At 40.6% G+C, this 13,810-nt stretch overlaps 1 protein-coding gene across 1 annotated transcript in view; it reads right to left on the reverse strand.

The window, feature by feature from the left end:
• Positions 1-2,906: 2,906 nt before the first annotated feature.
• LOC126481241 (ubiquitin-related modifier 1) overlaps positions 2,907-13,810 on the reverse strand; it is a 59,632-nt gene continuing 48,728 nt past the window's right edge. The window contains exons 3-5 of the mRNA XM_050104854.1: positions 13,010-13,091; positions 8,650-8,698; positions 2,907-4,085 (exon numbers count right to left, since the gene is read on the reverse strand). Coding sequence (XP_049960811.1) covers positions 4,017-4,085; positions 8,650-8,698; positions 13,010-13,091 — 200 coding nt within the window. The 3' untranslated portion in view covers positions 2,907-4,016. The remainder of the gene's footprint in view (positions 4,086-8,649; positions 8,699-13,009; positions 13,092-13,810) is intronic.

A 13,810-nucleotide genomic window follows, 5' to 3' on the forward strand; every position in this document is an offset into this window, starting at 1 on the left:
CTGTTCCAGGCAGGGTTCAATTTGGATGACACCATCCAAATTGAACCCTGCCTGGAACAGTTCCACTCTCCAAACCTTCCAGGAATTTCTGACTTCCAGCCTTGCATCTCAATCCTTCTTAAAAAAACCTTAATCCTACACCCAACATCACCACTGCTGAAGCCCAGGCTATCCGTGATCTGAAGGCTGACCGATCCATCGTCATTCTTCTGGCGGACAAGGGTTCCACGACCGTGGTACTTGATCGTCGGGAGTATGTGGCTGAGGGACTGCATCAGCTTTCAGACAACACCACATACAAAGTTTGCCAAGGTAACCCCATTCCCGATGTCCAGGCAGAGCTTCAAGGAACTCTCAGAACCTTAGGCCCCCTGCAAAACCTTTCACCTGACTCCATCAACCTCCTGACCCCACCGACACCCCGCACCCCTACCTTCTAACTTCTTCCTAAAATCCACAAACCCAATCATCCCGGCCGCCCCATTGTAGCTGGTTACCAAGCCCCCACAGAACGTATCTCTGCCTACGTAGATCAACACCTTCAACCCATTACATGCAGTCTCCCATCCTTCATCAAAGACACCAACCACTTCCTTGAACGCCTGGAATCCTTACCCAATCTGTTACCCCCGGAAACCATCCTTGTAACCATTGATGCCACGTCCTTATACACAAATATTCTGCACGTCCAGGGCCTCGCTGCGATGGAGCATTTTCTATCACGCCGATCACCTGCCACCCTACCTAAAACCTCTTTCCTCATTACCTTAGCCAGCTTCATCCTGACCCACAACTTCATCACTTTTGAAGGCCACACATACCAACAATTAAAAGGAACAGCCATGGGTACCAGGATGGCCCCCTCGTACGCCAACCTATTCATGGGTCGCTTAGAGGAAGCCTTCTTAGTTACCCAAGTCTGCCAACCCAAAGTTTGGTACAGATTTATTGATGACATCTTCATGATCTGGACTCACAGTGAAGAAGAACGCCAGAATTTCCTCTCCAACTTCAACTCCTTTGGTTCCATCAGATTCACCTGGTCCTACTCCAAATCCCATGCCACTTTCCTTGACGTTGACCTCCACCTGTCCAATGGCCAACTTCACACGTCCGTCCACATCAAACCCACCAACAAGCAACAGTACCTCCATTATGACAGCTGCCACCCATTCCACATCAAACGGTCCCTTCCCTACAGCGTAGGTCTTCGTGGCAAACGAATCTGCTCCAGTCCGGAATCCCTGAATCATTACACCAACAACCTGAAAACAGCTTTCGCGTCCCGCAACTACCCTCCCGACCTGGTACAGAAGCAAATAACCAGAGCCACTTCCTCGTCCCCTCAAATCCAGAATCCCCCACAGAAGAACCACAAAAGTGCCCCACTTGTGACAGGATACTTTCCGGGACTGGACCAGACTCTGAATGTGGCTCTCCAGCAGGGATACGACTTCCTCAAATCCTGCCCTGAAATGAGATCCATCCTTCATGAAATCCTCCCCACTCCGCCAAGAGTGTCTTTCCGCCGTCCACCTAACCTTCGTAACCTGTTAGAGCATCCCTATGAAATCCCCAAACTACCTTCCCTACCCTCTGGCTCCTATCCTTGTAACCGCCCCCGATGCAAAACCTGTCCCGTGCACCCTCCCACCACCACCTACTCCAGTCCTGTAACCCGGAAGGTGTACACGATCAAAGGCAGAGCCACGTGTGAAAGCACCCACGTGATTTACCAACTGACCTGCCTACACTGTAATGCATTCTATGTGGGAATGACCAGCAACAAACTGTCCATTCGCATGAATGGACACAGGCAGACAGTGTTTGTTGGTAATGAGGATCACCCTGTGGCTAAACATGCTTTGGTGCACAGCCAGCACATCTTGGCACAGTGTTACACCGTCCGGGTTATCTGGATACTTCCCACCAACACCAACCTATCCGAACTCCGGAGATGGGAACTTGCTCTTCAGTATATCCTCTCTTCTCGTCATCCGCCAGGCCTCAATCTCCGCTAATTTCAAGTTGCCGCCACTCATACCTCACCTGTGTTTCAACAACTTCTTTGCCTCTACACTTCTGCCTCGACTGACATCTCTGCCCAAACTCTTTGTCTTTAAATATGTCTGCTTGTGTCTGTATGTGTGGATGGATATGTGCGTGTGTGCGAGTGTATACCTGTCCTTTTTTCCCCCTAAGGTAAGTCTTTCCGCTCCCAGGATTGGAATGACTCCTTACCCTCTCCCTTAAAACCCACTTCCTTTCGTCTTCCCCTCTCCTTCCCTCTTTCCTGATGAGGCAACAGTTTGCTGCGAAAGCTTGAATTTTGTGTGTATGTTTGTGTTTGTTTGTGTGTCTATCGACCTGCCAGCGCTTTCGTTCGGTAAGTCACCTCATCTTTGTTTTTAGATATCATTTTTCCCACGTGGAATGTTTCCTTCTATTATATTGATATCATTTTTGTATATTAACATGAATATAATAGAGGGAAACATTCCACGTGGGAAAAATTATATATAAAAACAAAGATGATGAGACTTACCAAACAAAAGCGCTGGCAGGTCGATAGACACACAAACAAACACAAACATACACACAAAATTCTAGCTTTCGCAACCAATGGTTGCTTCGTCAGGAAAGAGGGAAGGAGAGGGAAAGACGAAAGGATGTGGGTTTTAAGGGAGAGGGTAAGGAGTCATTCCAATCCCGGGAGCAGAAAGACTTACCTTAGGGGGAAAAAAGGACGGGTATACACTCGCACACACACACATATCCATCCGCACATACACAGACACAAGCAGAAAGTATGATTTGAAAATCTCTGCCTTAGTTGATGCCAGGCTGTGAATTTAGGAGTCTATATAGGTCTACAGCCAGATGGCTGTAGCAATAAAGCAAGAGACTTAGTGGAACAAATTAGACAATCTATTTTGCGTTCCGGTAGCAATGTTATGCAAATAACTGGTTCGCAAGTTGCAACCTTGCCTCCAGACTTCTGAAGGAACATACACTTAATACAGTTTGTACAATGCAGAGAAATAAGACAGAGAGATTGCACCATCATTTGTCAACACATGAGGTCTCTAGTTCACCAATCAAAATGTAAAGCTCCGAAAATTGCACAATCTCCTTTACACCTCTTTATCAGAGCCCCATCATCAACAAACTGGTCTGGTCTCATCATATTATGTATTATCTTTGCCTTACAAACAGATTTTGTCAAGTAGTTATAGTCAGATATCAACCCTGAATTAATTTTCCCTCTACAGCACAGGGTGTGAGCTGATTTGAAATTTCCAGGCAGATTAAAACAGTGTCAGACCAGGACTCAAACTCAGACATTTGCCTTCCACGAGTGAAATGCTCTACCAACTGAGCTATGTAAGCATGACTCCCAAACCAACCTCACAGCTTAAATTCCACCAGTATCTCTTCTGCTGAGTAGTGCTTCGATAGCTAAGCCAACAGAACACTTGCCAGCAAAAAGTGAAGTTTCCAGGGTTCGAATCCCATTTCAAAACTGAGATTTAATTGGCCACGATGTTCCAGACATCAATCTTGTTGTGAAGTCGTCACTCTAGGTCTAACTAGTACTTTCCAATGGCAAACATTTTATGTGTCACTGTTTCAGGGCTAAAGATTTGAAGTGACACTTTGTAGCTCATTCAATGTCCTACATTTTCAATGCAAACGTGTTTTTGTGACATTATGTTGTGAACTTTTTGACAGAAGAGAAAACTAACTGAGACACTATCAGTCATTGCTTTGCTTAATACCTGAATTGTGTGATGATTCAAAGTTGTCGTCCTGATTCAGAAATGACTGAACTTTTTGTGACAACTAACTCTACATACTGTAACAACTAGAAAGTTTTAAATGGCAGGAAAGCGAATGTTTATACATCTATATACATATATTTTTAGAAAAGTATTGTACATAAATTAGTATATTAATGCTGCATCAACAGCAGGGTTAAAGCCAAAATTCCACTGCTGCACAGTGCTCAGGACTCTTCAGCCTCCATGAAGAGTCGATATGAACATCACATTATCACCTTGCTGCAGCTCATAGTCAAGCTCCCCCTAGAAAGTAAATAAATAAAATTAAAAAATTAATAAATAGTTCCAGACACTTTTTTATTACTAGGAAACTGTCACAGCAAAATAGTACACTTCACTGTTCTTGTGTATGTCAAGCTAATGTGGGCAGTACATCTCAGCTGATTATAACAACTTAAAACACCTGTATCAATAATAGTGAGAAAAATATAGATTGCTACTCACTGTGAAGATAACACTTTGAGTTGCAAACAGGCAACTGAAAAGGCTGGAATGTAACAATATTATCAAAAGGATAGTTGCTACTCACCATATAGCGACTCAGCATCTGCGATTCAGCACTTCCGCTACATGGTGAGTAGGAACTATCCATTTCATAACATTGCAACTGAAAGAGCTGTTACACATTTAGCTTTTGGCCAAAGCCTTCTTCAGAAAAGGAAACATGGGCACACACATTTACACTTGAATGCACACTTCACCCACACATGAGAGCCATCTCTGGCAACTCTAACTGGATTGCAACTGTCACGTTGAGCGACAGTCTGGAGTAGGGCAGGGAAGGTGCAAGGATAGCAGGGTACGTGTGGGGAGAGAGTAAAGTGCTGTCTGTGGAGGGGACTAGATGGAGGCACAGCAAGATTGCCAGGTGCAGCATCAGGAGGCTGTGGAGGCAGGGAGGTGGAAGGGGGGGGGGGGGGGATGCCAGAGGTGGGGGGGAGGGGGGGGAGGAATGGAAAACAAGGGGATCAGAGCAGGGGACATGTGGGCAGCTGCATTAGCAGAGGGTGGCACACAATGAGGATGAAGAAATGTGAATACGGAGGAGGTTATAGAACAGATGGAGCAGAAACCGTTGGGTGGAGGTTGTGGGAACAGTAGGTTACCACATTACAATACATTCTCCACTCTCAAAACTATCCTAGCCTCAACCTATGGTAATTTACTGTCCCACACCCTCCACTCAACAGTTTCTGCCCCCTCTACTGTATTATCTCCTCCTTATTCAGATTCCCTAACCTTCCTGGTGTGACACCCTTTGCTAATGCACATGTTCATATTTCACCTTCCCTGCTCCTCTCCTTTTATGCTCCCTGTTCCCCTCCCCCTCATGCCCCCCCCCCCCCCCTTTCACTGCTCTGTCACCTCCCAGCCCCACAGTCCCTGATGCTGCACCTGGCAGTCATGTCATGCCTCCACCTCGTCTCTGCACGCTCCGCCAGACAGCGCCCTTCTCCCTCCCCCCGTGCCCTGTACCATGGTATCCCTCTTCCTTCCCTGCCCCACTCCAGATTGTCGCTCAATGTGACAGCAGCATTTCAGTCCGAGTTGCTGCTGGATATGGCAGTCATGTGCATGAGGTATCCTTGCTTGTGTAACTGTGTCCATCTTTCCGTTTCTGAAGAAGGCACTCGCCGAAAGTTAAATGTATAACAGCCTTTTCACTGTGCCTGTCTGCAACTCAATGCATCATCTTTACAGTAAGTAGCACTGTATCCTTTTCCCAGCAACATCTTAGATGTGTGGCAACATGTACACTGTGTATTTTCATATCCAAAAACTATAAATACAAATTCCACCAAATACAGCACAGCAGATTTCAAAGCCATGAAATCAAGATTGCGCTGGGCGATGAATGTGTGTCTGCCAATCATAGCTCATGTCATATGATCTCGCCAGCCAATGACAGCGAATATTCAGAGAACAGGACGCATTACGTAGACAGCAAACAACAATATCACTGTCAAGTAGAGTGAACACACAAATAGGAAAAGTTAACGGTTCAAATTAATTTACACAAAGCATAGCTACAAGAAAGGCAAAGCTTTCACATATCGACTGTAGGCAATGAAAACCTCATAACTCCATCTGTCTGTGAAAATTCGAAATTCCAGTAACCAGTGACTCCATAATCAGAGAGAGATTTGAAAGTGTACGTATTCCCCTTATCTGTCAAAAACGAAGCTTCCACTATACAGTTACACATGTGGCAACTTCCTGTACCAGTTTATATTGTTTTTTTATGGAACTGTTTTCGCTTCACCCGCAAAATTTAACAAATGGAATTACGAGGTTTTCATTGCCTACCATCAATATATTGGTTGTCAAATATTTTTGTTGTTTTTCTGGGGTGCACTTAAGCAGGATCCTCAGAGCATAGGGCACAGCTTAAATTGCAGCTGCTGAATATTTCTGACATGCATAATTACTAATTTCACTGCTTTGCACCAAACAATCCATGTGTTGCCTGGCTGATTGTATGTTACATCAAGAACTTCGACTTTTCCATAGAAAAGTCAATTAGTGTGAAATTGCTCAAGAACCCACAATTTTTAAGGACAATTATACTTTGTGCCTCTACGCAATTTGTGTCATCTTTACAATGAGTAGCAATGTATCCTTTTCATAATATTGTTGATAATTTAAAGACAGGTTTTTATTGTTTAAATTAGATCAACATTACTAAAACTGATGTTTATATGCATTTCAATCAGATGTGTTACTATCACTGTATTCTCAAATCCTCTCAATTGATAATACGTAACCATATTTCTAATACAATTTGAACAATGGGCAATATTAAGAAGATTCTCTGTACAAGCTGGCAGTGAAAGCAACAAGAATCAGTCACTTGCATTCAGTTATAGGCAACATAACTGTGTCACTTTGTTCCACAAACTAATTCTCTTTGGTGATGTGCTGCACTGCTAAGGTAATTCTATATTTTCCAAGCATCAGAACTTAGTGGCTGACTGTGACTAGTAATCAGCTGTTGCACAGGTTGAGTGCTGTCTCATGCTACTGCTTTGAATACCGTTAACTTGTACTTTAACACAGTTAATTGTCAATTTCATATTCTAGAGCTTTTATAGCTTGCATTAACTTGGAGCACAGCTCAACTAGTGAATGCTAGGACACACCAATGCAGAGAAGCTTTCAACTAGTGAATGCCATAACACCTCAACGTGGAGAAGCTTACAGCTTGTGAAAGCCAAACACTCACCAAGGTTAATATTTTATTAAACAAACCACTGATTGTGATTTTTATTTACCACATTCCAGCACCTTACTTAAATATTACTAAACTTTTGTAGGCACTTGGAGTTAGACAGCGTGGCACAGTACCACAAATGCTCACAACAGCTGGACAGTAATTTGTCAAAGTCTATGCAGCACCCTTCCTCAACACAAAATAACAAAACTAAATGACTTTTTTATCGTGACTGTAAACTTTTAACAGAGAAACACTATCCTTCAAACCTAGCACACAAAAATATTTCTCATGCTTTATCTACACATGCCACTTCTTCTCCAATGACCATCATGAAACGGACACAAAGGAGTATCCTCTCTAATATCCATTATTACCCAAAAGCTGACACAACTTAACTCATCATTTGCCAAGGCTTTGATTACTTATCATTGCGCCCAAAAATGAGAAACATCCTAGCCATAATTCTTCGCACCCTCCCAAACTTGTAATCCATCACCCACCCAGTCTACGAACCTCTTGCCACATGAATGACATCTTAGTGGATGACCTATGTGCTAGACCTTTTTTATGCATCCACTTAGCATACCCTGGCTCCAGTCTCATCACAGGCATACTCTATGCTGCCAATGGAAGGGGAAACTGTGAAAACAGTCATTTCATATGTATAAAATCTGCAGTAACTTCTGCACAGCCTATTATGTGGGTATGCTCACTCAAATGAATGGCCACAATCAAACTGTGAGCATGAGCAGAGTTGACCACTAAGCTGTGGAACACAACGCTGAGCACAACATGTTACACTCCAATGGCTGCTTCACAACCCACACAATCTCAAACATCCCCTTCAATAACAGCTTCTATGGGCTACATAGGTAGTAACAGTGCTTATAACACATCCCCTGATCCTGTGATTCTCCTGGCTTCTACCTCTGCTCACCCCTGTCTCACAACCACATTCTCCCAGCCATCCTCATGAACCTCACTTCACTCATTTTACACTCATACCCTCCTCCCCACTGTTTACTTCTTCTTCTATTCAAACAAGAACAGTCCCTGAAAAATTTGTCAGGGGTCAAAAAAATTCTGTATGTTTTGCTATACTTGATAAAACAAAATGATTTGTCATGACAGACCATCCACAAACACTCTACTATAATTTGAAGTTAGCAGCTGTCTAGCACTTGGTAATTAAATTGTTTTTCAAATGTTTTGGTAATTTTAGTATCAATTAACACTTTGTGACACTCTTTTGCTTACTAAACAATGCATATCTTACCATAGCACACAAATAAGTTTTAAACATTACTTCAGATAAGCTGAGTATGGAAGCTATAGTGTGTGAACTGAAAAGAAAATGATGTAGCAAACACTTTCAAGATTCTTTCATTCAAGCTGTTGATATTCCTGAAGCAGCAAGATGCGATTGCTGAAAGGTAATCTAAAGTAAATAACTGTCACATTTTCACCACATTCTATCTATACTGCACATACATGCTGTAGGATATTTGCTCAGTGCAGCAACAATAGAAACACGTAAGAGGCAACAACTGTTGCAGTTACTAGCAACACTAAAAATTCAAAAGAATATATTACCAAGAGTTCCCAGTCAGCATCATTAACAAGAACAAGTATACCAGGCCTCCTGAAACAATAAATACAAAATAAAATAAATAGCTAGACAAAGAAACTTTCCAAATCAAGTAAGAAACCAAATGTAATGTAAATACTAGGTTTTCATTCACTCTGACAACAAATGGAAATTAATGTACACTCAAATATAATACACTATACTCATTTCAGTTCCTATTGTTTCTGTACATATGAATCATAACATAACAGGATGTGCACAAGAGAAGTAACTCACAAAGAAAAAACAATAAGGGCGAGTAAGTGTGGCAGAAATAATGAGGATGAGATTGGGTTAAAGAAAGTGAAAAGGAGCAGTAATTAGTGTGATTTAAAATAAAAAAAAAGACTGTGAATTTGTACTGACAAGGCAGTTTCCATCATGAGAGTTCAGTGGGAAAAAGGAAGGGACCAAAATCACAGAAATTATAAAAAAAATTCTTCCTGCTCTTGCTGTTCCAGATCATGAATGGTAACATAGATATTGAGTTTGGCCAATGTAGACAGTCTATACTTGGCCATTTACCTTGATAAAGCTGCCTTGGCTGCTAGTCACACAGTAGAAAATGTTGGACAGAACTATTAGTTTTAATCACAGGCCACGTGCATACTTACATATTTCACACAATTGCTGGCATGCTGCACCAGTGGTAGAAGTACAGACTGTATCACATTATTTGCCAGCCCATTCCTCTTGACTACATACCAAGCAAAACTATCTTTATACATCCATCAAATACCATAATCTAGAGCTCTACCACTGGCACAACATGCATGTGTTTTGTGTATGAGAAGTATCAAGTTTTCAATCAGAACCAATGGACAAAAACCTGCTGTCAACATTTACAATGGAAACTCCTAGTTGGAATACCAACAATACTAGGAAAAGTATAGACTGCAACTCATGGTAAATATGACATATTGAGTTGCAGACAGGCACAATGACAAGACTTACACAATTAGCTTCTGGCCAAAGACTTCTTCAGAAAAGAAAACATTCACAAAAGCAAGCATACCCCATGCACACATGACCATCATATCCGGAAGCTCAGACGAGAATGCAACTGTCACCCCCCACCCCCCACAATCTCTTATCCCTGTCCCTTCCCAGCCACACTCCAGATTGCTGCTTTCATTCAAAATGACAATTTAAAGACTGATTTACTACCAAAAATGGCAGTCGTGTGTGTGAGATGTGCTTGCTTTTGTGTGTGTGTGTGTGTGTGTGTGTGTGTGTGTGTGTGTGTGTGTGTGTGTGTGTACACGCTTTCTTTTCTGAAGAAGGCTTTGGCCAAAAGCTTAATGTGTAATAGTCTTTTTGCTGTGTCCGCCTGCAAATCAACATGTCACCCTTACGGAGAGTACGAGTCTCTACTTTCCTAATATTTTTGTCCACATTTACATTTTTACTTCACAAGGAAGTGACATAATTTTATGTTAAGTGTATATTTCTGCAAGTACCCAGAATTCTCTAATTTTGTTAGTGTGGTTTATGTGTATATGTGTATTTAAGACAGAATAATGTCTATCTACAATCCTTTGCAAAATGCCCCCAAAATTTTAAAACTAGCCATAATGGAATATCCTCTGTGGAAAACAAACAACAGAATGTACCAAAATAACCATTCACTAGCTCCCAGTCTCTTTACTATATAGTGGGACGTTATCTTTACTCATTTCATTGTTCATTTACACACCTCTTGTGATGCACCCTTTTAAATTCCCCGGTGGCAACATCAAGCGCTCGTGTACTATGAATCTTCCTGAATGTCTTAACGATTGTCACAACAGACTACCTCGCTTCAGTATAGTCTATTTACAACACTGTGAGAATTACTAAAATTATATTAAAAGTTTACATCCTGAAGCATGCTAGATCTTGTGTTGGTCTCCTGAAATTTTTTTGTATTGAATAACATAGTGGGAACCATATAAGAATACATGCTTGATCAAATCATCCATCTGGCTAGATATTCCATTAGCACACTGTTTACTGACCAAACAGTGGTATGGAAAGACTTTAAGAAATCAAGTGATATTGTTCCCTATTATATACAGCATTACAAATAACTGACTGCAAACCTACTTCATTAATATTATTAATTATGTAAGTCATCTTAGTACGTCCTTGAAAACTGGATTACTTCTATCTCACTCAAGTGTAACGACCTGCAGTAAACAACTAGAGGCGTTTCCTAAAAACAAAACTTAATACAAAATTTTGATCAGGTCTGAATGCCTCAACTTTATGAAGATGTTTTAGTTGGATTTTAATTTGTCTGATGTATGTTTGTGCATTTTTCATCTTTGCATCTGTGGAATGGCCAGGCAGAGAAATGTATTAAAGTTTCATCTGTGAAAGAATGACAAAATTGAGTTTGGAGTGCCAAACTATATTGATTTTGCTGCACTTGCTTCAGCATCAGTTTCATCAACAAACAACCGAGAGAGAGAGAGAGAGAGAGAGAGAGAGAGAGATTTAAGCAAAAATTGAAAAACATGTTTGATCTCTTTCTCATCTTCATATTCTCCGAAAAAATAATACATTTATATATTTATGGAGAACAGGAAAAAAAATCACAAAAATGAACAGTCTGCACCAAGAAAAGTCAAACTTCATAGGTATGTATGCCAATGCCTTTTCCGTGCTCATCTTAAAATTTCTTTTATCCAAAGTAACACTATACAAATTCCACGACAGCATTACCTTGTCAAAGAGCAAAAAACATTTGATTTGAACTCATCGGGCTGGGTGTATGATAAGAGAACAGTCCTACAGCCAGTTAGCCATCACTGTAGTCACTCTTGCACATTTACATCTGCAATGGAATCAAGCTTACTAACTCTTTAACGTTTCAGAAACTTTTAGGTTGTGCACCTCACATGTATAAACAAAATTCAACTATTTTGAAATGTTTCAACTTTACAACCTGGTCCAAAACATATCCTGCATCATCAGCTTTGACCTAAATTTTTTTTTTTTAAGGTTCAATAGCAGTGGCTCTTTTCAGTAACCTCCCGATACTAACCTGAAGCTCATAATATTTGGTGGTTCATATGGTCTGAAATTTCCTTGTTAGTCATCATCTCCTCCTAGAGCACAGTGTTGACTGCCCATGTGTAAACTGTTTGCCCCCAACTGGCCACTGACTACAAACCATCCATATGTAGGCTTTTAATTTCGATCAGTCTTTAGAACAAAATCAAATACATACATGAAAATTGCAAAGGATTGTACTTTTAGCATTTGTTTCAGTAATCAGAAGAACGAAGGAACTTCAAAAACTAAAAAGTAAGTTACATATTACTACGCACATCAAGTAACTTTCTGGGATGCAGCACTACACTTCAAAGCAGCACAGATACATGACACTACTTTTCAATACAGTCACCAGTGTTTCCGCAAACAACAGTTGGACTATTCTACTAACCATTCCATTCATTGACAACAGAAAATCACACAATGGAGCCATTCGAGAACCACTATGTATATGTCCTCATCATTGGAAAAACTGGTTGCTGTTAATCAATTCCTCAATTGTTCAGACATTCTTGTCTTTAGTCGACGTCGATAGTCTTCCTTCCCCATCAGCATCACCCACATTTATGCAGCCTTGGTCAAAGTGTTGGCACCATTTCATTCCTATTGGACACAACACTGTATTTGGACTGTACACTTCCAGAACTTCATAGTGAACCTGTGTGTAACTCAGATGTTTGCCCACAAGAATCCTGCTGTCCTGCACACTTCAACTTTGCAATATGTTTCCACCTGCTGTGCCATTTCACTCCCACACTGCGAAGCACCTATTATCCATACCCAAGTAGAACTGTGTCTGCAGGAAATTCAGAAGATTTACTCTCTTCTGACAAGCCTCACTCTTCTTACACAACAGTTTTAGCTTCACACGACTTGTGTAACTTTCTGCAGTAATTTTCTCTGACACTAAGAAATTTCACTTCTTAAACAAAATAAAAGCTTATTAGGACCACAAATCCTTAGCACGTTAACACAAGTTTTGTATGCTTTCTTCATCTTACATCTCAAAACATTAAACTGGATTTTTATGCTTCACATATCTGCAGCAAATTTTCCATCTGCTATACCCACAACTCTACTCCATCGCAATGGTATTCTGCAGAATGCTATTCTTTGCTCTTGAAACAAGTTGCTATTGTTTGCTAGTGAAGCAAGATATAAACTACCTACCTTTAAAACAAAAATTTATTGAAAAGCCACATATTACTTACCTAATTTGGAAAAGTAATGTTAAGTAAAATTAAATAAAACAGAGATACATTGCATAATTTCTAGTAAGTGACTTACACAGTTTCTCCTTGTAGAAAAAGCTCTGGTCTTTCTTTCAGTAAGTTATCCTTAATCCACAAAAGAAGCTTCCGAACTGTCCCTGTTAAAAGAGAAAAATTGTAAGCTGTGTATCAACTGTGATGGTAAGATACCTTTAGCATCACCATAACCTCTACTAAAATGTGGAGCACTTTTAAGTTCTACAAACAGCCAGTAGATGGTGTAACGAGGTTGAAGAGGACTGGCACATGACTTACCATGAGGTAGAGACATCCTCAGAAATACCTAAGATTGCATTACAGCCATTCCATTTTGCATTGATAGATGTGAACAAGATTCGTTCCACATGGACAACACACAATTCAACCAAAGCTCAAAAAACAGGTTCATGTAAATTTGTGTAAGGAAATGCTCATAAAATACAACAAGAGTACTTCCAATCCATAAAGCAGAAGACAAAATGTGGATAACTTTTGTACATCCTGAAATTATATAGCAATTGACTGTTTGGATATTGAGAGATGAAGCAAAACCTACAAAAGTGTTTCATTTGTGATTCATGACAGAGAAAATGATCTTTGTTCCTTTGATGACATTGGATTTGTAATGATCATTCCTTTAGAAGATCTAAGAACATAGAATGCTGCATTTTATACAAAAGTTATTTGCCCCATGTCATTAATGGAACAAGGAAAAATAACAAAAATGTGACGGTCTTCACCATGCCAAAGTAAGCTGTCATAAAGGACATCAAACAATTGGTTACTTGAGAGACAAAAACATTGGAATCCTGTCTCATTGCCCTTATTTATCCGATTT

Source organism: Schistocerca serialis, chromosome 5 (genome assembly GCF_023864345.2).
Source record: "Schistocerca serialis cubense isolate TAMUIC-IGC-003099 chromosome 5, iqSchSeri2.2, whole genome shotgun sequence".
In the NCBI taxonomy this organism is placed as follows: Eukaryota; Metazoa; Arthropoda; class Insecta; order Orthoptera; family Acrididae; genus Schistocerca; species Schistocerca serialis.